Source organism: Oncorhynchus clarkii, chromosome 8, assembly GCF_045791955.1.
Source record: "Oncorhynchus clarkii lewisi isolate Uvic-CL-2024 chromosome 8, UVic_Ocla_1.0, whole genome shotgun sequence".
In the NCBI taxonomy this organism is placed as follows: domain Eukaryota; kingdom Metazoa; phylum Chordata; class Actinopteri; order Salmoniformes; family Salmonidae; genus Oncorhynchus; species Oncorhynchus clarkii.
This window is the reverse complement of record NC_092154.1, coordinates 40461006-40487524: the sequence shown is the minus strand read 5'-3', so window position 1 is coordinate 40487524 and position 26519 is coordinate 40461006. Positions and strand designations below refer to the sequence as shown.

General features: G+C 43.3%; 1 protein-coding gene across 2 annotated transcripts in view; it reads right to left on the bottom strand.

The window, feature by feature from the left end:
* LOC139415384 (SAM and SH3 domain-containing protein 1-like) overlaps positions 1–23613 on the bottom strand; it is a 325070-nt gene extending 301457 nt beyond the window's left edge. For both annotated transcript variants that reach the window (XM_071163493.1, XM_071163494.1), the window contains exon 1: positions 23107–23613. In XM_071163493.1, the coding sequence (XP_071019594.1) occupies positions 23107–23613 (507 nt within the window). The remainder of the gene's footprint in view (positions 1–23106) is intronic.
* Between the last annotated feature and the right edge of the window lie 2906 nt (positions 23614–26519).

The following is a 26519-nucleotide window of genomic DNA, read 5'->3' as shown; positions in this document are numbered from 1 at the left end:
GTGGGTGGGGTTATATCCATCCTGTTTGGCCCTGTCCGGGGGTATCATCGGATGGGGCCACAGTGTCTCCTGACCCCTCCTGTCTCAGCCTCCAGTATTTATGCTGCAGTAGTTTATGTGTCGGGGGGGTCAGTTTGTTATATCTGGAGTACTTCTCCTGTCTTATCCGGTGTCCTGTGTGAATTTAAGTATGCTCTCTCTAATTCTCTCTTTCGGAGGACCTGAGCCCTAGGACCATGCCTCAGGACTACCTGGCATAATGACTCCTTGCTGTCCCCAGTCCACCTGGCCGTGGTGCTGCTCCAGTTTCAACTGTTCTGCCTGCGGCTATGGAATCCTGACCTGTTCACCGGACATGCTACCTGTCCCAGACCTGCTGTTTTCAACTCTCTAGAGACAGCAGGAGTAGTAGAGATACTTTTAATGATCGGCTATGAAAAGCCAACTGACATTTACTCCTGAGGTGCTGACTTGCTGCACCCTTGACAACTACTGTGATTATTATTATTTGACCATGCTGGTCATTTATGAACATTTGAACATCTTGGCCATGTTATTATTATAATCTCCACCCGGCACAGCCAGAAGAGGATTGGCCACCCCTCATAGCCTGGTTCCTCTCACGGTTTCTTCCTAGGTTTTGGCCTTTCTAGGGAGTTTTTCCAAGCCAATGTGCTTCAACACCTGCATTGCTTGCTGGTTGGGGTTTTAGGCTGGGTTTCTGTACAGCACTTTGAGATATCAGCTGATGTATAAAGGGCTATATAAATACATTTGATTTGATTTGATCAAATTGAAGACGGGATGATCTGTGTTCAAAACAGGAAGACAATAAACTGAAGCTACTTTTCGAGTCATGCACCTCTCTCAAAAAGTCCACTTCTCATTCAAGATGGCCGTACGTCTTCATTACACAAAGGAATAACCTCAACCAACCTCTCCTATGAGAACCATATGTGAGAAGTCTATGTGATACTGTGGGGATGTCCACCTGTATTATACGATGTGTAGATATAAGACTTGTGTCTAGGGAGAAGGTGCTAGGGGTCTGATTTGGAACTCAGCTGCTGTTTGTCCTTGCACCATGGGTGACATGTTACAGCTGTCCTATCAAAAGTCTATCCTGACACCATCCTCTAAAAACAATCCAGCCCATCCATGTATTCCCTCTACACACACACATCAATGCAAATTGATTACTTAAAAATCATACAATGTGATTTTCTGGATTTTTGTTTTAGATTCGGTCTCTCACAGTTGAAGTGTACCTATGATAAAAATTACAGACCTCTACATGCAAAACCTGCAAAATCGGCAGTGTATCAAATACTTGTTCTCCCCACTGTAGGTGTCTGGCTAGACTGTAAACTCTCCTTCCAGACTCATATTAAACATCTCAAATTCAAAATAAAATCTAGAATCGGCTTTCTATTTCGCAACAAAGCCTCCTTCACTCACGCCGCCAGAATTACCCTAGTAAAACTGACTATCCTACCGATCCTCGACTTCGGCGATGTCATCTACAAAATAGCTTCTAACACTCTACTCAGCAAACTGGATGCAGTCTATCACAGTGCCATCCGTTTTGTTAGCAAATCACCTTATACCACCCACCACTGCGACCTATATGCTCTAGTCGGCTGGCCCTCGCTGCATATTCGTCGCCAGACCCACTGACTCAAGGTAATCTATAAGTATATGCTAGGTAAAAGCTCCGCCTTATCTCAGTTCACTGGTCACGATAACAACACTCACCCGTAGCACACGTTCCAGCAGGTGTATCTCACTGATCATCCCAAAAGCCAACACCTCATTTGGCTGTCTTTCCTTCCAGTTCTCTGCTGCCAGTGACTGGAACGTATAGCAAAAATTGCTGAAGTTGGAAACTTTTATTCCCCTCACCAACTTTAAACATCAACTATCTGAGCAGCTAACCGATCGCTGCAGCTGTACATAGTCCATCTGTAAATTGCCCACCCAATCTACCGACCTCATCCCCATACTGTTTTTATTTTATTTACTTTTCTGCTCTTTTGCACACCAGTATCTCTACTTGCACATCATCATCTGCTCATTTATCACTCCAGTGTTAATCTGCTAAATTGTATTTATTCGCTCCTGTGGCCTATTTATTGCCTACCTCCCCATGCCTTTTGCACACACTGTATATATATATATATATATGTCATTGACTTGTTTATTGTGTTATTGGCTTGTTTATTGTTTACTCCATGTGTAAGTCTGTGTTGTTGTCTGTGTCACACTGCTTTGCTATATCTTGGCCAGGTCGGAGTTGCAAATGAGAACTTGTTCTCAACTAGCCTACCTGGTTAAATAAAGGTGAAATAAAATCAAATAAAAAATTCAATGTCTGCCATGTTTTTGGATGATGTGATGACGTCGTCGTTGCTCATGCTGCTCCCTGCGCGCAGCTCCCTGCATGCAGTGAGTGCTTATGTGCATGTGATGTTGAGCCGTATAAACCAGTATAGACGGTCCATGAATCGGCGTACGCGAACGGGAGTAGATTACCTTGAAAACAACGGTCGGACATCTTGGACACAGTCTCCGGTTCTTATTATACCTCAGTGATGCTGCCTCACAGGCATATGTGTGCACCCGACACTCTTGCTATCAAATTAGCAGTTCTCAACTGTAAGAACGGACGATTGCCATCATTTTTCGAGTCCCATCACTCAGTTATTCCATTTATATTCCATTTAAAAAACCAAACACTGAAATACCGGTATGTAAGGTAAAGTAAAAATCCAAACTAGTCAGTGCATCAATACCGGGTTATAGAAAAATACGGTTTAACACCCAGCCCTAGCAGGAACCCACATGGTTTCTCTGTGGTCTCCCAATCAGCATCTGGACCAATAACCTAATCAACCATGACAGACTGACTAAAGCACAGTCATTTCTCTACTGACTTCCTTAAAGGGACACACAGAGACAAAGACAACTGTAGAACAGAGGTTGTCAAAAGTCAGTCCTTCTGAGTCCCCCATTTTGTATGCAGGTTTTACATCCAGTATGATTTGTTGATCAGGTAATTGATATGACAGAAAAGTTTAAAAAGTTGGAACGAAAAGCTGTATTATGCAAAAGGGTGGCCCAGGACCAACTTCCAGAAAGACACTCTTATAGCAGGATACAGAGGACTATAAGTGGATTGCATAAGGTAATGTGGGGGTAAGCTCCACACCTGTGTTCTCATGCAGCATTAGCATTTGATGTGCATCATGTAGCCTAAAGCCCACTCCAGACTCCTCAGACCTGGCACAACATGGAACATGGTGAGACTGACACACTTAGGGGCCTTCACTGAAAACACCGGGCTCCACTGTATCCAGGAGGAAACGGGGACATTTTGAGATAACAAAAGCTGTTATAAAAGCAGTGGTGTTCAAAGTTGGGGTCGCCAAAATGATGATTGTTTTTGTATTTATATTTCAGGAACAAAAATGTGGATTAATGTACAGGAAAATATATTTTTTTAAATTAAGAAAGATGATTTGAAAAAATACAATCGAATAAATGTATTTATTGGAAAAATGCTTTACACAATGCATTTAAGGTTATTTGTTGGTGTAAAAATACAAATTTACTGATTGAAGGTTGTGCCATTAGATTAGTGGTGGGGTCACGAGACATTCTAAAAATGGGTCCCGCTGAAAAGTGTGAATACCACTGTGTTAGAGACTGAAAGAGTGAGGGATGAAAAAGCAGGAACTGTTGATTAGAATAAGAATACGAGGACAATCATATTCTAACATACTCACAATGGAATCACAAAGTTGAGTGTTACTGTGGGTAACTAAAGCCCTCTCTCTCTCTACAGAATGGATATGTCCAAATGGCACCGCCCTATTTCTCTATGCAGTGCACTACTTTTGACCAAGGCCCATAACGTTTTGGTCAAAAGTAGTGTACTACATACCGGATAGGGTGCCATTTGGGATGCAAATATTTCCTGGTGAAGAGGGTTGATCATCAATACTCTGATTGGGACTGGAGGCAGCAGCAGCCTTGTGGTAATCAACAATGAGGGCCCTTCAGCTACACATGTGTGCTGTTCTGTATTGTAGTTTTGCCAAGATGTATGATCATACATGCATGACTGGAGAACAAGCCATGTGACACACACGGCTGCAGTTCCATTTTGAATAATGATTTGAATAAACAATCTTAGGAAAGGTGTCGGAACGTCCTTAACAATTGGAAGTGGTATAATGTATTGTTTGTTGTTTGGTTAGAGTATGTGTGTGTTTGTGCCCATGTTAATGCCTGTTTGTGTGTGTGTGTGTGTGTGTGTGTGTGTGTGTGTGTGTGTGTGTGTGTGTGTGTGTGTGTGTGTGTGTGTGTGTGTGTGTGTGTGCCAAAACAGTCTAGTGATAAGCAGGACAAGGGAGGAAGTAGCGTCAATGTGTTTACAGTCATGTGCTCCTCTCTCCTGCTACAGAGCCCATTCACACAAAGCCAGAAGTGGAATCTCCATTCGGAGTAGAGAGTAAATAATAGGAATGCATGCTTTGCATAATAATAGACATAAGCTGAGCAGGGATTCCTGCATGACAATGAAACTTGTCTTCATGCATAATCACCCAAGCCCTTTAACATGCTCCCAGCTACATCATACTGTATTTCCCAAACACAGCCCGTTACAGCTGTCTGCTTGGATTCTCTCTCCCACGCTCTCTGCCTGCCTCCCTTTCTCTCTTTTATAGCCCTCCTCAGACTCAGTACGGACGCCAGCTGGTGTTCCCTGTGCTGAGCTGGCCCGTAGACTTTGGCGTTGGCCACTGGGAGAGGGTGGAGTGGGGAGGCGTGAGGCGTGAGGCAGGTTGGGTGTTTAGGGGTGTAAGGGGGGGGGTTGTGGCCCCTCTCTCGCATGCAAATGTTCTATAAATGGAGTGGACCGAGAGTGGAACTGTGGGGGATTTGGGAGGAGCAGCCTAACAGTCTATTGTTCTGGGAGTGACAGACCGTTTTCATCCGGCCTCGGAGTCTGAGTGTGACTTTACCGTACAGGACAGGAGGGAGGATACTTCCTTAAGCCTCCCCAGTGTGACAAAGGATCATATTTACAGCACTGTGCAGCAGGGAAAGGCCCAATGAGAGGCATTTCATTTCATATTGGCCCGATATATTAGTGCATAGAGTGATTTAAACCCATCAATGAAAGAGAAAGGGACCGGATAAGCTTTTAATATTGTTCTGTTCCCTGTTTTTGAGAAAGTGACACGATAAAAGGCTTTTATTCCTGTCTCTCTTTTCAAATAAAAAGGTGTTCGAATGTGAGGAAACATTCTGTTTTGTCAGTAGAAACTATATAATGGCGACACTCGTTCTTCAAGCCATCCATATTTTTGGGAGTAGCCACATGGCAACATTATATTGTTTTTAAATGCCCTCTCAATCCTATCTATGCTTCATAATGTCTTCCATGAGATAATACACATCAAATCATTATTCATTGTCTAGAGCTATAAAGCATATATTGATTGCCAATGTAATTTAATACATTGTTCACATTTAAGGCACACAAACACAACCTTGAAGAGGCAGACACATTAAAACAGACTGTCATAAATATAACAGGGGTATGCATGGCAAAGATACGATAGGAGCATGTATTCTCCTCCAGTGAAATAGCCAGCCAGTCTGACAAGTGTTGGGACTGTCTGTCTGTCTTTCTGTCTACACAGAGTGATGAGGTATAACTGGATCCAGTCAATTGTTTGGTGAAGCAGAGTGAAGGGAGAATTCCTGACAAGTCCGTCCATGGAGCTGTCATTCTCCCAGCCAGCTCATTGTTCAGTGTTTGTGTGTGTGTGTGTGTGTCAGAGGTGGATGACATCAGGTCTAATCTGTTTGAAGGGATATTCACCAGTGATTTACAGGATTAGAGATCAGTTTCCTGGATGTCACCACAAAGCTGTGACCAGACTGACCACCACACGTTACCTAAAGATGATTAGTTTATCCATTTTGGCAGCAGACCCCGCCCTCAACACAAACAAACAACAACAACAGACTCAGCTGTTTCTCTCAACTGTCCCAGTCTTGTAAAGCAGTCAAGGGGAACAAATCTAAAAGATACATGGGAAAAAAGCGGCATTTTTTGTTGAAAACCCCTGCATCAAAAAAACAAATAATAATTACACTGCGGCGGTTTTAGCCATCTTATGCCACGATTTGACGTCCCAGACAAAATGGTCACGTCGTGGGCAGATTAGGAACAATGAAGCCATGCATTTATTTATTGAAAATTCGACTAGAATTGACACATCGTAAAATGAAAACTTGGTGCCAGTAATGGGCTGTCTTGTTACAAATAACATAAATGAGCATGCGCAGACCAGCTGGCTGGAGTGTTTACAAACATATTCAATCTCTCCCTATCCCAGTCTGCTGTCCCCACTTGCTTCAAGATGTCCACCATTGTTCCTGTACCCAAGAAAGCAAAGACAACTGAACTAAATGACTAGCACTCACTTCTGTCATCATAAAGTGCTTTGAGAGGCTATTTAACGATTATATCACATCTACCTTACCTGACACCCTAGACCCACTTCAATTTGCTTACCGCCCCAATAGATCCACAGACGACGCAATCGTCGTTGCACTGCACACTGCCCTATCCCATCTGGACAAGAGGAATACCTACGTAAGAATGCTGTTCATTGAATAAAGCTCAGCCTTCAACACCATAGTGCCCTCCAAGCTCATCATTAAGCTCGGGCCCTAGGTCTGAACCCCACCCCATGAGGGGTCCTGGACTTCCTGACTTCCTGTCCTGGACTTCCTGACGGGCTGCCCCCAGGTGGTGAAGGTAGGAAACAACACCTCCACTTCGCTGATCCTCAACAGAGGGGCCGCACAAGGGTGTGCTCAGCCCCTTCCTGTACTCCCTGTTCACCCACGCCTCCAACTCAATCACCAAGTTGCAGACGACACAACAGTAGTAGGCCTGATTACCAACAATGACGAAACAGCCTACAGGGAGGAGATGAGGGCCCTGGCGGAGTGGTGCCAGGAAAATAACTTCTCCCTCAACGTCAACAAAACAGAGGAGCTGAGGAGTTGTATCAAGATTTAAATTTGGTCACGTTGCACAGTGTGACATGTAATAATCATAAAAGACTGAATCCGACGTACAGTGTGGGAAGGCCTTAACTGAGAGAGTACAGAGACAGACAGGGCCAACCCCTGGAGGCCCAAACCAGCATGTCAGAAAAGAGCCTTGGAATCAGAGGAGAAGAAAAGTAGGAGCCTTCTACACACGTCCACATGAATCCTCAGAGAATTCCTCTCAAGGGGTTGGTTTGGCACTGGGGTTGGTCTGGCACTGTCCTGCAACAAAGATCTGCTGACACAAAATGGTGGTTTTGTGGTTCAATGCTGGTAGATCAGACGGCACCAAACTCCACAGTCCACGTCTCAATCTCCACCATTAACGCCCAGTGACCTCAAATAGCCACATGAGAATCCTTCAACCCTCTAACACAGTGATGCCCAACTCCAGTCCTACGGTACCTACAGTACACATTATTGTTGTAGCCCCGGTCAATCACACTTGATTCAAATGGTCAACTACTCATCAAGGACTCAATGAGTTGAATCAGGTGCGTTTGTCCGGGGGCTAAAACAAAAATGTGTGCTGTTGGGGTTACTCAAGGACTTTGCTCTAGCATGTCAACCATTTAGCATTGACGTAGCATAATAATGGCCTGTCTACTGCCAAAGAGTAACAGTTGGTCAGCCGTTTGGACAGAAGATTCCATGGATTTAAAAGACTAAAATATGATTTCCTGGCTCCAGGCCACTAAATAAACCGTGCAAACTTAGTTGAGCCTTTTCTGCCTCCCCTTCCCATAAAGCACAGTAGTGAGCAATTTGTAGGTCTACTTCATGAATTGAACAATTAACCGTGACATTTAGAGAGGGCACACAGAAACAATTACTCCAGTGGACGCTCACGTTTCATACCGAGCATGCCCTCACTGGCACTGCTAACGATAGCACCTGATTGGTTAAACCCTAGACTCTCCAATCACAGCCACAACATAAGCCTGATGAGCTCACCATCATAACATATACATCTGCATTCTACGCTCTCCATCTCTTGCTCCATCCCCAATGGCACAATCTATTTGACAAATATGTTTTTTTTTTAAAGGCTAATCAAAAGGGATGCATATTACATCAATTAACTAGGGTATAGGATCTATCAGCTCTGATACAAGCCTAATTGGCTATTACTATCAGGGAGCCTCTGAGGAAAATGTCTTCGCAGCATGCCTTAAACTGCCACCTGTTATGCACCTGCGATAATTAGCATCAGCTCTGTGGCATAGCACGCTGTGCAGGGTGCTACGCGCACGCACGCACGCACACACACACACACACACACACACACACACACACACACACACACACACACACACACACACACACACACACACACACACACACACACACACACACACACACACACACACACACACACACACACACACACACACACACACACACACACACACACACACACACACACACACACACACACACACACACACACACACACACACACACACACACACACACACACACCAGCATTTACTCTTCTAGACAAACCCATACATGTTTGATAAATGCTTATAGTATAAGAGGTGGCGAACCACAAAACACATGAAATGCTTGTGGTATATTTATATAAAAACTTAATGTGCGCGATATACTCATGTCTGTGTGTGAGCGTGTCAGAGGAATGTACTAACTGGTTGTTTAGGCTAATGAAGGTTTGGATCCCAGCCAGGTATGTAGAGCCTGAGGGACATGCCCTCGGCCACAGACAGACACAGTGTGGTTTATTACTGGTTAATTCCTGCCAGGCACAGCCACTACAAAGCCACTCAGTCAGGTACAGAGGCACATCAACACCTGTGTGGTCCCCATGATCAAAGCCTCTCAGCACAGCACAGCCCTGCCCCGATGCATTGGAAATGGACTCGAGAGGAGAGAGGAGGGGTGGGAGAGGGGTGTGGATTCAATGGCTTGTGCTCGTTCCTTGCCTTCCTTACCCCTGCCCTTATATTATCTTCGGACAGGCTAATCATGGTCCCCTCTCTCTATTCCTCTCCCTCTCTCACTATCGCTCACACACACACACACACAATTACTCACTCTCACCCTGTGGCCCATGGAACCATTCTGACGTTGAGTAGGTCAAAATAAATGACTTTTTTTTTTTTTGCGGGGCAGTTGGTAGGTATGCGGGTTAAGCCTAGCCTTCTCATCAGTCTATTAAATGACTCAGATGTCTCATGCTGTCTTAGATGTGTCTTAAAGAGGGAAGGGTATTAGTGTCACCGTGTCAGTCAGACTGCTGGTGGTGCTAACTACCTGAACACCCATGGCATCCTTCCAGGGACACGTGAAAGGTCCTCCAAACATCATATCCTGTCCATGTTGCTTTACTGCTGCTGATGTATGATGCTGAAGGCTGGGCCAGTGCTCTGGATGGAGCACCATCATCCCTCACCCCCTCTGCTTAACACTGTCTTCATAGGGAACGGATCACACCATCCATTTGACACAGAGACTGCTGGGACTGGGGAGACAGGGGCCAGGGCTGGGAAAACACGCTGGAGAATGTGCTCTGTCAAATTTGATAAGACTATGGGGCAATAGTTCATGAGTATGCAGTGAAAACATGCACACAGGCGTATAGCACACGCACCACTAACCTTCATAGAAAACCATTATTAATATAGGATTGACCTCTTAAGACATTTGACCCTAAAGATTGGACTCAATTTGAGAACTATATTGCAATTTTCAAAGAATAGGCCTTCTGAAAGAACACATTATCACACATTATACTAGGCTACAACATTATACTAGGCTACAACTCAGTACGGTGCGCAATATTATGCATCTTTGCCAGAATTATGCAATAATCTCAACCTGCACTCTGCCACTAATATGGCACAATCCCAGGCTACATGTAGCAAGACAAGCACGGTAAGTAATCTTTACCTCCATGGACAATTGTGCCGTGCCAAGGTCCCCTGACTATGTACGATAACCACAATGATTGTGTGTTTTGATTGTACACTAAGTGATTTTCTGTGAGCTACAATCGTTGGCAACAGAATAGATTTGTATAACGATCTCCTCTGTAATCAACCCGACTGTGAGCGACAGGCGATCGGGATGTGTGCAATCTGGTTCCTGACACAGACAGATGCTGGAGCCTGCTCTCTTGTCAATCTCTATCCTTCAGGGGCACTTGATTCATGATTGCTTCATTTGCTTTCCCATCCACGTTGCAGAACGGGATTGATTCCTTATGATGTCGAAGCTGTAGTACTGTATATATCAAGGCCACTTATGATTCATATTCAGCAATGTTAACTGAACTGCTATCCGACCTCTGGCCATGAACCTAGCTGAATATTTATTGGTTTAGACACTGGAGCAGAGTCACTATAAATATATGTTTACGGCTGCCTGTGAGCAAAGCCTCTCTCTCTCTCTCTCTCTCTCTCTCCAGGCTCTAATAGATACAGCTGGGGAAAGTAGAGCCTTCACCTCACAGTGAAGGGTATGCATGGATTATCCTGCCTGTCATTCCAATCTGTTAATCCCTTTTCAGGCATTTGCCACCCGCTTCCTGAAAAAGCACAATAACCACTGTTATGGAAATCATGGATTATAACACTGTATCTAAACAGCTCCATGACCTCCTGACCTTTCACCGTAGGCCTATTTTATTCAGACGCTGTAGAAAGAGTAAATACGCATAAAGAAATTCACAAATTCAGTACTGAGTGTATAAATACAGTACATTTTTAGCGTGAATGTACAGATGAATGTAATTTCAACTCATTTGTGATACCATGAGATAGTTAGGAATTGATTTTGGTATAATATTTAAGCTTAAGAACACAGCATTAGCCATGTCAAACTGAAACATTTTATTTAAACTCCATGGCAAAATTCATAGAATGGCAGAAAATGTTGCTTTAAAACTGCAACATATTATTTAAGCTCCATTGCAAAATGTGTAGAATTGCATGAAATTAGCTTACAAACTACAACTTTTTCTCTCCGCTGCCAAGATTATATTTTTTACTTATTCTTTGGTCTGTCTAAGTTTTTTCACCGCTCAACCCTTATGGTGGGTCTCGACTCAAAAGACACCACGAAGCAAAACAGTTTGGGAATCCTTGCTCTGATATTGATCATGAACATAGCTTTCTCATCACAGACCATGATGCAGTATGTTCACGCAAACAGCCAGTCTAAAGGCTGCTGAAGCCATCCCAGTATTACCAGAATAGGTCTGATAACGTATCTGATAATATACAGTGCCTTGCGAAAGTATTCGGCCCCCTTGAACTTTGCGACCTTTTGCCACATTTCAGGCTTCAAACATAAAGATATAAAACTGTATTTTTTGTGAAGAATCAACAACAAGTGGGACACAATCATGAAGTGGAACGACATTTATTGGATATTTCAAACTTTTTTAACAAATCAAAAACTGTAAAATTGGGCGTGCAAAATTATTCAGCCCCTTTACTTTCAGTGCAGCAAACTCTCTCCAGAAGTTCAGTGAGGATCTCTGAATGATCCAATGTTGACCTAAATGACTAATGATGATAAATACAATCCACCTGTGTGTAATCAAGTCTCCGTATAAATGCACCTGCACTGTGATAGTCTCAGAGGTCCGTTAAAAGCGCAGAGAGCATCATGAAGAACAAGGAACACACCAGGATGGTCCGAGATACTGTTGTGAAGACGTTTAAAGCCGGATTTGGATACAAAAAGATTTCCCAAGCTTTAAACATCCCAAGGAGCACTGTGCAAGCGATAATATTGAAATGGAAGGAGTATCAGACCACTGCAAATCTACCAAGACCTGGCCGTCCCTCTAAACTTTCAGCTCATACAAGGAGAAGACTGATCAGAGATGCAGCCAAGAGGCCCATGATCACTCTGGATGAACTGCAGAGATCTACAGCTGAGGTGGGAGACTCTGTCCATAGGACAACAATCAGTCGTATATTGCACAAATCTGGCCTTTATTGAAGAGTGGCAAGAAGAAAGCCATTTCTTAAAGATCACATAAAAAGTGTCGTTTAAAGTTTGCCACAAGCCACCTGGGAGACACACCAAACATGTGGAAGAAGGTGCTCTGGTCAGATGAAACCAAAATTTAACTTTTTGGCAACAATGCAAAACGTTATGTTTGGCGTAAAAGCAACACAGCTGAACACACCATCCCCACTGTCAAACATGGTGGTGGCAGCATCATGGTTTGGGCCTGCTTTTCTTCAGCAGGGACAGGGAAGATGGTTAAAATTGATGGGAAGATGGATGGAGCCAAATACAGGACCATTCTGGAAGAAAACCTGATGGAGTCTGCAAAAGACCTGAGACTGGGACGGAGATTTGTCTTCCAACAAGACAATGATCCAAAACATAAAGCAAAATCTACAATGGAATGGTTCAAAAATAAACATATCCAGGTGTTAGAATGGCCAAGTCAAAGTCCAGACCTGAATCCAATCGAGAATATGTGGAAAGAACTGAAAACTGCTGTTCACAAATGCTCTCCATCCAACCTCACTGAGCTCGAACTGTTTTGCAAGGAGGAATGGGAAAAAATTTCAGTCTCTCGATGTGCAAAACTGATAGAGACATACCCCAAGCGACTTACAGCTGTAATCGCAGCAAAAGGTGGTGCTACAAAGTATTAATTTAAGGGGGCTGAATAATTTAGCACGCCCAATTTTTCAGTTTTTGATTTGTTAAAAAAGTTTGAAATATCCAATAAATCCCACTTGTTGTTGATTCTTCACAAAAAAATACAGTTTTATATCTTTATGTTTGAAGCCTGAAATGTGGCAAAAGGTCGCAAAGTTCAAGGGGGCCGAATACTTTCGCAAGGCACTGTATCTGTCATTCATGACTCATCAGGAACTCTTATGCAGAACACAGTGGAAAAAGAAAAGACTGCAGTGGCCAGCAACAACATAGCCTGGCCACTTTATTTAAAGGTGTTGCCATCTCTGTAAGTGATATGGATGTGCCATGTGATGGACCTACAGTGCCTTCGGAAAGTATTGAGCCCCCTTGACCACATTTTGTTACATTACAGCCTTACTCTAGAATGGATGAATTTGTATTTTTTTTTTTGCAATCTACAAACAATACCCCATAATGACAAAGCGAAAACAGGTTTTTAGAAAAACCTTCTTTACATAAGTATTCAGACCCTTTGCTATGAGACAGGTGCATCCTGTTTCCATTGATCATCCTTGAGATGTGTGAACACCTTGATTCCATCTGTGGTACATTCAATTGATTGGACATGATTTGGAAAGTCCGTAGAGCTCCGAGACAGGATTGTGTCGGGGCACAGATCTGGGGAAGGGTACCAAAACCTTTATGCAGCATTGAAGGTCCCCATGAACACAGTGGCCTCCATCATTCATAAATGGAAGAAGTTTGGAACCACCAAGAAAGACTCTTACTAAGCTGGCCGCCCGGTCAAACTGAGCATTCGGGGGAGAAGGACCTTGGTCAGAGAGGTGACGAAAAACTTGATGATCACTCTGACAGAGCGTTAGAGTTCCTCTGTGGAGATGGGAGAACCTTCCAGAAGGACAGCCATCTCTGCAGCAATCCACCAATCAGGCCTTTATGGTAGAGTGGTCAGACGGAAGCCACTCCTCATTAAAAAGGCACATGACAGCCCACTTGGAGTTTGCCAAAAGGCACTTAAAGACTCTCAGACCATGAGAAACAAGATTCTCTGGTCTGATGAAACCAAGATTGAACTCTTTGGCATGAATGCCAAGCGTCACGTCTGGAGGAAACCTGGCACCATCCCTACGGTGAAGCACGGTGGTGGCAGCATCATGCTATGTGGATGTATTTAAGCGTCAAAGATGAACGGAGCAACGTACAAGAGAGATCCTTGATGAAAACCTGCTACAGAGCGCTCAGGACCTCAGACTGTGGGTAAGGTTCACCTTCCAACAGGACAATGACCCTAAGCACACAGCCAAGACAACACAGGAGTGGCTTCAGGACAATTCTCTGAATGTCCTTGAGTGGCCCAGCCAGAGCCTGGACTTGAACCCGATCCAACATCTCTGGAGAGACGTGAAAATAGTTGTGCAGCAACGCTCCCCATCCAACCTGATAGAGCTTGAGAGGATCTGCAGAGAATGGGAGAAACTCCCCAAATACAGGTGTGCCAAGCTTGTAATATCACTCCAAATAAGACTCGGTGATGTAATCGCTGCCAAAGGTGCTTCAACAACGTACTGAGTAAAGGGTCTGAATACTTATGTAAATGTAATATTTCCGTTTCATAGTTTTAATAAATTAGCAAAAATGTCTAAAAAACAGTTTTTACTTTGTCATTATGGGTTATCGTGTGTAGATTGATGAGGAAAAAAGGGGTCTGAATACTTTCCGAAGGCACTGTATATCTTGCCAGTATGGAATTAGACAGCAGAGTGTGTACTGTGGCTTCAACTTCACAGCAAATATGCGGTGATATATTTTGAAACAATTGCATTTTTGTACCTCAATTATTTAATGCCTTTGCACTGTGTTTCTGGGTATTTCAAACAGTCTATTTACGTCCACAACTTCACATTACCAAGTATTCAAGTATGATAATAGCTGCTTAAAAGCCACTCGATCATGTGAGAAAAAAAGAGCACAGTGGGAGAACATCCCAGTGAAATGAGAAGGCCAGCTGCATACAGTGTTACACTGCTTTTCCCACATTTTCACTTGTTCTCTGGAGAAGGGTGGTCATCACTGTCTGTCTGTGGGCCGCCTGGACAGAAAGCCAGCCATTAAAATGTCCTGTGGTGCTCTGATAAAACAATCAGACACACCATTCTCAAAGGAGAAAATACGTAGCAGGCTACTCCTTCAATTGCCAGAAAATGTCAATGAATTGACAAGACTGAAGGTGCATATATATCAGATTTTTTGAGTATTTCACCAGTTCCTATGGCAGCTGGGGAAGAGCTTCACATTCTGTACAGCACTGAGTTCACAGTCCTGAGGCCACATTAGCCAAAATGGTAGTTACATTCTGGTAGTGTACAGGAGCTAGAACCATATTGAGACCCAGAGGGGCTGTACTACTGTACGGTCTGTTTCCTCTTGTCAACTCTGATCAGGATCACCCCAGCTCAGCTAGTGTTTGACAAGCAGGTCAAACCCACTAGCGGTCAAAGATCAGGGAGCTAGCTAGCGACCGAGCCACAACACACCCAGATGTTATTCAGGTTCTCAAGTGCTGGTGTTAATTACACATGGTACCAAGCCTGGTAACAAGTCTGTTTGTGCTGTATCACAAACTCCTATAGAAGATGAAAATACAATGACCGTAGGAGTTGGCCTGATAGCACTAACAGATCTGGGATATATTAAACAGCCTTTAAGTGGTAGTTTAAAGGAGACTATGAGTAAAACAATTTGAGGGTGTTTTATCTGAAAGGAATGAGTGTGGTCCATCCCTCTATGACCCTACATCCTCTCCTTCCCCCTCCTCTATCCTTTACATAAACAATGACTGCACTTCACCTCACTAATTTACTTTCTCTCCCTGACTCAAGACCGTAAGGGCCGTCCTTGACATTTTATGACTTCCTTTTTATGAGCCAGTTGTTTATTACACCTTTAAAGGGTAAAGTCGAAACCATGGCAAACACCAGAGCCGTTTTGTTCTGATGGGCCTCCTCTTCCCATCTCGTGGCAGCAAGCCAGCCAGTACGGTGCAGTGCAACATGGAGAACACAAAATGCTGGCAGAAATATAGGCTAAATTAAAATTCTTTACCAAATTACTCTGCTGCCTGCAGTATCAATAATGAAAAAGCTCTTTATTATGTAAAAACTGAGCCTAACGTCTCGTCTTTGTGAGAAAGCAGAGAGATGGTTAAGAGATGTTGTTTATCTGGGGCTATATTCAGTGGGGAAGAACGATATGGATGATGTATGCTATAAAATTGTAATATAGAAATGTCTATTATTTTAGGTAGTACTATACAATAACACATTAGTATCACATTGGTATGACCACCATACTAATATCTGAAACATTCTGGAAGTTAAGCCCCTATAAACAAGCCCGGTTTTTCACACTAAGGCTTGGCAGTACTTGGTTTCTATAGCCACAATGCAGGGGTACTGAGGTGGACCGTGGTCAGGTTCTCATTAGGCTAACAAGAGGCCATCTCTAACAGAAAGCTAATTTCCTGAAAGGTGAGGAAGCTGGGATATTCATTATAGTTAGAGAACTAAGAAAGGAAGCGAGGTGAGAGTGAAGCATGTAAGGTGACGATCTCACATTGGCAAGGCGCATTTAAGCCACAAGCCTCACATGAACTCCCTGCATGCTGAATCAACTGCTCTCAGGTTTGAACAAATGGTGTAAAGTTGCCCTGATCTAGGAACAGCTTACCCTTCTTAAATTCTAACCGTTAACCATTAAACTGACCTAAGATCAGTTCAGCAGCCCAATCCTCTTTCCACTCACTGATTCCAGCCCTGTTTCTGTTTGAGCAGCAAAAACAATGTGTTATCTATTTACAATCATCCTCACTGCATGACACCCAATGGTTTTATCACCATCCTACCAGGACAATGCTGGACACTTGCCTTCCAGTGGTATTCAATGGGCGGAAATTGGAAATCCAAAACACAGCACTAGTGAAGTGATGTGGCTCCATCAGCCTGCAGCCAAACAATGGGGGCATCTCCATGTGTTTTGCTTCCACTTCCTAACCACACAGACACAGGGCGTATAGAGGAGCGAGACTATTGTGGTGGAAGATAGGACAGGGGCTGCTATATCTAAAACCCTACAACACGGACATTCATTGACTGTCAAATTGTGGACGCTACTGTAGCTAAAAAGGGAGAGACTCAAATCCGCATAGTAAAGCCATAACATTTAACCAGCTATCCTTCCCATCCATTCCACCTCATGTGTTTAAGAGGAAATATAGGCTAGAGCACTATCCTGTAGACTGCTTCTGTTTTTGCATCCCTTTTTGGCGCATGAAGACAGAACAATCGTTCAAATTGTTCCATTGAACTTAATTCAACAGCTCCACTTTCATTTGCAGAAATGCCATGACTTGACCACAAATCTCTTTGTGTTTTAGGGGCAGAATTACACAGGGTATGTGGTTCAATATGGTTAGATATAGCATCTTGTAGATAGCATAGACTGGATACAGAGACTGTGCTACCCCCCCCCCCCCCCCCTTCTGTCTCCTCAGCCTCCGTGCTCTGGAATGGCAACAATGTCACCGCAACACAGCGAGGGGACGAGCCATGGCGCTCCAAATCACTGATTACTGCTGCAGCTCTCCCAGAGAAAAGCAACAAACCTCTAATTGTAGGCCTCCCTAACCTCATGCACCGGTAAGGGAAGAAAATATAATTTCAGTTTATTGGTTTTCCTCTTTTTTAAAAGCTTTTGTCGTTCATGGTGTCAAAGTCTCTTCTCAGTTAGGAAAATGCAAAGACGAATTCGAAAGGACTAGTATAAGTGTATTATCTAAGTAGCTATTAGCAAGTCATATGGCTGCACTGCACACATCAATTACACGCCAAACACCATCTTTACTGCTAGTATTGTTCCCCAATGAGAGATCTAGAACAGTGCAATCATAGGAGATGTGTTTACATTCAGGAGCAATGATAACCCGTGTCTCTCTCCTAGACAAGGGCTCCCTGTGGTCTAGATAAGGATCATGGGTATTTATGTCTCCCAGTAGAGTACTTGCGTTGGCTTATGGTCCTATAGCCTCACAAGAACGTGGCAGTCAACGACACTTCAGAGGATCATCACTGAGCTATGCTGGCGGAAGTACTGTGTCTATACATTAGCACACAAACAAACAGGGAAACATTGTAAACAGCTGAACACCAGATACTGAACCTTCTACACAACCTATATTGGCTTATCTATGCTGATATACTGTGTAAGCCTCGTTGAGACAGCTATCTTGTCAACTGTCAGTAGCTCTGTTCTATTTCCCCCCAATACCATCTCCATCTCCAGTGGAGTAGACGTCTCGTCTCAAGGGCAGAGATAGGAGAACCCTTCACTGACCAATCAGAGGCCAGCTGGTCAGTTCCATCACTGAGGGCTCCTCACACTTAACTCGATCCTGAGGAGAAAAGCACTGGTCTGGATCACATTCTACTGCAGGGTTTCACACACAAATACTGTACACACACACACACACACACACACACACACACACACACACACACACGCGCGCACACACGCACACAAACTCCTTGAACCTTTCATTCTACTCCAAAGCTTCAATGTCAAAGCTTTAACTCTAAATAAATATAGCCTTCAAAGGGAGGGATAGTTTAACCCTCTGGAGCCAACACTTTGTTTCAGCGTGATGTAAACCCATAATCCCATAAAAAATCCCAAATCTCTGTGGGATTCCCATTTATGAGAAAAGGATAATGGTAGGAATACAACGAAGCAGAAGCAGTGCTGACAAAACACCTAAATGAACCGTCTCTAGACTCATTGAAATTTGATCCCGGATAAATCCCAAATAAATTCAAATGGAAAACCTCCAAATAACATGTGCATCGGATAATCCTCTGAAATGCTCTAGAGTAAAACACTGATCTCTTCAGGAATGGTTGACATTTCATATCTAATTATCGACATGAAATGCACGCTATGTTGACAAAAGCTTACTCATTGAGTAAGCCCTCAGCAGGCTGAGCATCTGCTGTAGAGCCAGTGGTCTGATATAAAGACGCTCTCAATCTGCTTCCTCACATGAGTTCCAGCAGAAAACCAGCAGCTGGACACCCTCGGTTTAAAAGTGCTGCTAATCATTGACGACACATATTAATCAACTCAAATGGCCTTGGCCATTATGGGCAAGTCGCAGGTTGATCCGCCAATTCCTCAAAGAGGTCTAAGGGCTGGAGAGTGTACACTGTGTCTAGGTGAGAAACCCTAGACAGGTAAGTGTGAATCAATCAACCATGTACAAGTCTGTCCCTCTCTCTGTGTATACAGGAAATCAGAGAGTGAATGAAGGCTCTTCCTCTTCCTGATCATTGATCCACAGCAGCCAGCCATTACCAAGGCAGCACTCACTAACTCACACAACCCCAGGGGAAAATAGGGCCAGACAGGGCTCTCCTGAGTCCTGGCATACAGTAATGGCTCAGCCTCTGATCAATAACTACTTAATCTGAGATGCATATGGGCATTTCCATGTAAAAGGACTCATGAGCACCAACGTGAAATTCATAGGAGCATGTCAAACCTGGTGTCATATGAAAGATAAGTCTATTTTTTTTATTAAGGCATATATACATGTTTCAACATGTTATTTCCTAAATACTAGAAATAAGCAAATTAGCTTTGATTTCTGCTCAAACAGATGGAAATGGTTCTTAAAAACAACTACCACAAAAAGTCTTCAAATGTATTAGAAATACATCAAAACACAATAATGTTTAAGTTAAGACCCCTGCCAACTAATATCAACACTTATATTTGGTTTTGAAGTGTGTAACAAACATATTTTCCAATTTCTCTCCCTCATGAGGGGAGAGGATAATGAAAATTCACAGAAGTAACAACTAAAAGTAGACCTACCAATTAGTTACAGTGTTTTTACTAACATCTATTTGGTTTATGAATTATTAAGCGATTCAAACTCGAAATTCTGTTACCAAATGGGATATGATAGTAGTCATAAACCACAGTTGGGTCACCTGCTACAGTTCTCCCTTCCACCTGCCTACTGTTATGTTCACCTAATAACGATCTTCTTTCTCTTTCGCCTGGTGGTCAAAGCAAATGTGGAAACAGTCTGGACAAACCCCTCCCTTTCTCTGCAGCTCCCTCTTCTCTCTCTCTCTCTTCAGTGAATGTCACCTCTCTTTGTGACACCGTGAGCCCCCTCTCTTTCCATTTACTGTAACCAGCATCCTTACCCAGTGAGCACTGATGACACCGGATGTTCATGGACGTTGAAAAGTCGTTGAAATTTGGTCAGTCTGCCCGGGCCTTGAACTCAACTTCCACAGACATTGTTTTTTTGGTACGGTCTGGACCGGCCTTGATTAGGTCCAAAAATAGATCAATGATTGCTTCAATAGACCAATGGAAGCCTGTGTTTTGTAAGTTTGGAGAGCACAGTACCGTACAGTGAACAGTACAGTACAGTGAACGTTCAGTTGAGTATAGTCTAGCACACTAGAGTTGAGTACGCTATGATGTACAGTATTGTACTGTACTCTACTGTAGTGTCCTGAACTATGCTCTACTTTACTCTACTGTACTGAACTCTACTCTACTGTGCTGTACTGAGCTGTACTTTGATGTCCAAACCTGTGAAACATAGCGGTCTATGATTGGTTCTGGACCAACCAAATTTGGTCTTGTTTGGTGGCTGAGCTCATTAAAATAATAGCCAGTGTGTAGAATAATACCCAAATATACAAAGTAGGATATTGCATATTTCTACCTTTGTGTAGCTTTATAGGATACATCACCATGAAGAGAATGACATTCCTTCCATAAGTATGCATTTCTGTGTAGTACAGATCAGGGACTCGTAAAGAAATGATGCTGCCTCAATTCTGTTACCTGGTGTAAATCCACTTCATTTACTGTAGTTCAATAACCAAAAGATAGTTTAAAAAATGACCTAAGTCAAGGGTGTCATGTCATAGCCAATGTTCCCTCTAAGCTGCGTGCACGCACAGCAGCCGAGACTACTGCACAGCTCCCAGGGACTTAGTTGATCTCCAAACATTTCTGGAAAAAACCCAACAGTAAAGCCTTTATGTTCCTATTTTTTATTTTTTTGGTCTCAGGCTGTTGTTACCTTCATATGTCTGAAGGGTACAAACTGTGCCTTCCCGGCGGGCCCAGAGAACAAATCATGTGCACTATGGGCCTACTGCTGGCCAATCGGATGGCTCAGATGACCGTGTCTGCAGTAACGTAGCAGGCATAAAAGAAAGCTACAGCAGAGTAGATACTATGATATTTCAACATGTTTAAAACCATGACTAGAGAGAGACTGTCAACGAAAACAACGAATACAGACATGCTGTTTTTATGAGTAAGTTCATGTTTAAGTTCTTACTTAAACATGAACATCAACACTTTGTATCCAACACTTTTAGAATCCATAAAATGCACGTTCTTCCTATTTTCCCTCAGCGCTACATTGGGACACTGCTGTGACGTAAGTGTCCCAATGAGTGACAGAACACTGAGCCAATCACGGCGCAAGAACATTACCAACCCCTACGCTTTGTATTTTCCACTGGCTGGCCCACCACCACAGAAAGCACTGAGTTAAGCTGAAACATTTGCATTTTGGAGTTTTTACATTGTTTGCAAACTGATATGTGACAAGTATTAATGCCAAAATAACATGAATTTTTTGGGGGGTGGCTCTGCCCCACCTGGTCTGAATGAAGGAACGCCACTGAGTGTGATCATATAGTCTACCTCAAATTTAGATTTATTTTTTAAAATGTCCCGAACTACAATGCATTGGCAGGACAATTCAAGCGAAGCCAATATGCATTGACAATGTATTGGGACTATAGCTTACTGCATGTTTTAATTGGTTCATTTGGCATAAGCATATGTTTTTTTTTATCATGTTAAAAAAATCTGAGCGGTAGATCTCATCTTGCATTTTGACTCAGTGATCTTGTCTCAGAAAAGGTTGGTGACCACTGTTCTAGAATGTTCCCTGTTAACACTATCAATGATTCCCTTTACTGTGGCAATTGTGATCGAATCAAAGCAATATTCACCACTTTCAATGCAACGCACTGAAACAAAACGAACTATGCAATATATTTTGTTGTAGGCAGAACGCATCGGAGTAGGATTCTATTGCATTGACACGCACTGGTGCCAAATAAACAATCAGAGCTGCAGTAGGCCTATATGAAAATAGACCATTGCCATATATGGATCTGTGCCATTTACTTTGAACTGGACTGTGTTTACAACATGAGCGTTAGTGAGTAGATGTGCTTATTTTGAGAACAAAGAGAGAGATGCTTGTAGCCACGTGTGCACATTTTGTTCATATCCTTTGCTAGTTAGTGATTTATTAGCCCAGTTATAGATAATTTGTAGTCAGTAATAGGGAGTGATTGCTTCCTACAAGAGCACAAAACATGTACATTTCTTGACATCTTTGAAAAGCAAGTCAGATAAAGAGCTTTTTTTTGTCTTTAAGGGTCAGTATTGCATTTTGAGAGACTTGAATAAGCTAAGTAGCCACAAGGCAGAGGGTAGCCTCATTTGTCTGATTCTCTGTAATAATGGTATGGGAATAATAATACATTTTATTTTGCAAAGTGGTATGTTGCATCAAACAACACAACAACATTTTCAGTCAGTCCTTGTCTGAAGGACAAGTAAATAAACAGGTTAATGTCTCAAGGAATGTAGGCCTACATTGAACACCACACATTAGGTGCAACTGTAGGCTGAATGATAGAACAGCTATTTCAATGTTAAAATGTTATGGGATGCATTTTCTCCATTGTTTTTGATGGCAGGCCACTCTGGTAGGCCTACATTATGATCAAGTAGCCACAGTAGCCTACATGGACACTGTTAAAACTGTAATTTCAAGCAGGTACAGCCTCACTGTTCACAGTAAACGCGCTTGAAGTTGCACATAATTTTCACAACGTTCAAGTTTGCTCTTAGCAGACCTGAAATTTGCTTAGTGCCGAAAAAAATATGAGGGAACATTGGAAGGAACAATTTGTTTTTGTTTGGCACACCAGTACAAAATCTGAGTCTCTGCGCAATTCCGTTACAGTGAAACTGCCCATATATATGATACCCAACCCGACATGTATTTCATGAGTAGTATCTTGCTCTGATTCAAAATGCTTTGGTTGATGGATGATCCTTTGCATGGCATGAGATTGGGTATAGGGTTGTTATGCATTGGCTATAAAGCTTTCCAGAAAGAGGTAGCCTTGATGGTGATCTTACCTTGTTTGAGTATGGCGGCCTGGCGAGGTTGACTCCATCTTTGATTAGTTTATCTCTAATCATGATCTTCAGCTTCAATTTGGGGTAAATCACCAACTCCCTCCGCTTGCCAAGCGTCAGGTTGCTCTGTGCGCCCAGATACGCGCCCCCTTTTCCCCCCACCCGGTCACTGTTCGATTCGGTCCAAGACTTGGACGCCCGCAGTTTGGAATCGTACTGGTCCACCAGATGCCTGGTGTACATTTCAGAAGCGGGGGGCATCGGCTCAAGCGTAAAATACAGCCCAGCCGCAGTTTCCTTATCCTCGTCTTTCAGCCTTTGCACCGCGTCATGGATCCGTTGCCGATGGTGCGGTATGTATACACCGATAGCATCCAGGTCGGGGTCCCCAATTTGTTTGCAAACTTCCAGATCATCGTAGCCGTTATCTACGAAGGACTCCACATACATAGAGAGCTGGAGGGTCTTCAGCCACTCAAACACGATAATGGGTCCGGTGCTTGTCATGTTTGGGTGTTGTAAGTAATGTAGAGAATGCAGAACAGAACACTTCACCTATAACTACTTTCCCAAACGGATTTGAAATCTCATTGTTAAATGCAAATGAAAATCACAAAATCTGATCGCAAATAATGCGGTCTACGCATCGAGAACACGCGAAGAATGGACAATGCAAATGTTGTAATCCATGACTCAATCCCAATAAACAGTATGCAGTTCAAAATCGTATTATTTCCTTTAGGGAACATGGAAGATGTGCGGTCCCTGTGCTATATAGAATAACCCCGTCTGTTGAAAAGGGTCAGTGAAAAGAAGTAGGCTGGCATCCAGGTGAATTTGTCACCTGCCAATATTTGCAGGATATGATTTCAGTGGCTGCGGTGACAGCTATTAAATCCCCGGTGTCATTTCGCCATCGATGTTACTCGTCCATATTGACATGCCTGGCTCACAAGTGGTCACCATAAACAATAGCTTTAGGCAGAGAACATGATTTGTTTAAAAAAAAAAAAAATTGTTCCATACAGTCGGATTAGAAAGTATTGCCGTAGGCTTTTCCACGGATGGGAAATTGACAGAAAATATAATTTGAAAACAAAGTAATACCGTACCAATGAGCACGACCGCACGAACCGTGTTGTGTCCAAATGGTTTGGGGTATGCTGGAGCACTACAAGCAGCTAGAGCGGGTACAACAATCCACATAGGCTAAACCACTTTCAATGTGGTGTTCCACGAGCCAAATGGTCTGTGTGCTCAGCCTTCCACGCCCCCAGATCCGCGTGTGACTTTAAAAATAGTGATGGAATTCCTTATTTTACAACCTGTCACCGTCAACGAATCCCCCCCACACGGAGTCCTAAATTTACCACGAGAGGCAGAGAAAGATGCTCCCGGGAGCTCATTTCATCTGCCTTTCATACAGTTTAAACGAGCAGTCTCGTTGCTAGTTTGATTCACGTCTCTCCCCTTACTGTCTGATCTCTCTCTCTCTCTCTCTTTCTCTCTCTCTCTCTCATTCAGTATTTCCATGGTCTCGTTTCTTATCAAGCACTAGCACTCCCTGTCTAACAGCTGAGGTACTGAAATACTGGTTATAGGCCCACAGTATTCTATATTATTACCTGCTACTGGTATTACATTGAAAATGGTGACTACATAATTATTTATGCTCTTTGTTTTCATGTTGCTATTGCAAGGGAGGGAGAAAAAGAGAGAGCAGGTTTCTGCCTCACAAAAGGCTTTCAGATGCTGACCACTACATTGCCTCTCTCTCTCTCCATACCAAATCAGGGAATTAAACACTTTAGGGCCATATCGACTGTTTGCTCCTATTTTACCTTTTTGTTGACCCTGGCCCATAGGATCAGTCCACTACCCCCTGCAGACAGACAGAGGAAGACACACCCTTCCCATACATGGACGACTGCCAGTATGACACTACTGACTGTGTTTCTCTCATTCCCCCACTCTCTCCATGACTCCATATCTCCAATCCAATGTGCAATGCTCTTCCCTCCCTATCTATTTGCATGCCTTTGCTGCATCACAGGAGAGCATCAACCTGAGACACAATATTGGTGCGTAAGGAAAAACTGCTAAAACCAAACAGAAAGGGATAGAGAGAGAGAGAGAGAGAGAGGAAACAGCTGGTTGACAAGTTATGACTGAGACCTGTCTGTCCATGTGGAGGCCAGCCCAGCCCATCAGCAGTGATGCATGCTTTATCAAACCAGAGCTGACAGCTTGTTAGAGTTTAGTTTGATACAATCACCACGACTATGCTGCTGCCTGGGAGTGATTTGAGCTGTGCTTCGCTCTATGACATGCAGTTTGCGTAGTATAAACGCAACACACAAGTCAGGGGAGAAGAGATGCATTTCCTCGTCTTGGAGCGTCTTGGACCTCGTCTTGGAGAGGAATGTCAGAAACATGCCAGACATACATGGGAGGATATTAGGGAGAGTCGTAATGGAAGCAGGATTTTCAGGAGACAGAACACAGAACACGGCCAAGAGCTGGTACGAAGATACTCAATAATATTGACATCTGCTTAAGGAGTCTTAGTAAAGAAGAGGGAGGAACATCTGTGCTTACACAATAGAGTTTGTTTGGGTGTGTTCACTGTATGTCTGACTCCCTCCTTTACATCAACCTACAGTAAATATCAATCATGTCCAATTAAAAAAGCTTGTTATTTCTTGACAGCGAGGATTACAACTCATCCACAGGGCTTTGCTTTACTTACTCTTCCCCTTCCTGTCCTCAGTCCTCTGTCATAGGAGCTGAGTGACATTGGAGTATCATTAGATCAGTTACAGACACAGGATTATAGGACACGTGGTGACAGATGGGACACGGGACATGGAGCATGCCACGCTGGGTGGACTCAGAGCGCAGGACACAGGACGCAGGGCTGTCAATGCTGGTAGTGCCAGGAATACCATGTTTCCATACCGCTACCCAGCTACCCAGGTGGAGCACAGTGGAAGGATGTAGGAGCAGACTGCATGGGCTATTGCACAATACATACAGTGCCTCACTCTTCATCGCTCTGTATCTATACTGTAAATAATTAATTTGGATGTTCAGTTCTGTAATAAACTTATAGTTAGTACCATTTAGCAGACCCTTTTATCCAAAGCAACTTACAGTCATGTATGCATACACTTTACATACGGGTGGTTCTGGGACTTGAACCCATGACCTTGGCGTTACAAGCACCATGCTCTACCAACTGAGCTCCATAGGACAGGTTATCTATCTTTACATGATGCCTCGACTAGTTTCCTTGATATCTGCACAATATATTCAAATCAGGGTACAGAGAATCATACATTGAATCACAGCTCTGATATGATTTGAGTAAATAACACCACTACAACAGTGTTGCTATTATTGTCTTCTAGTCC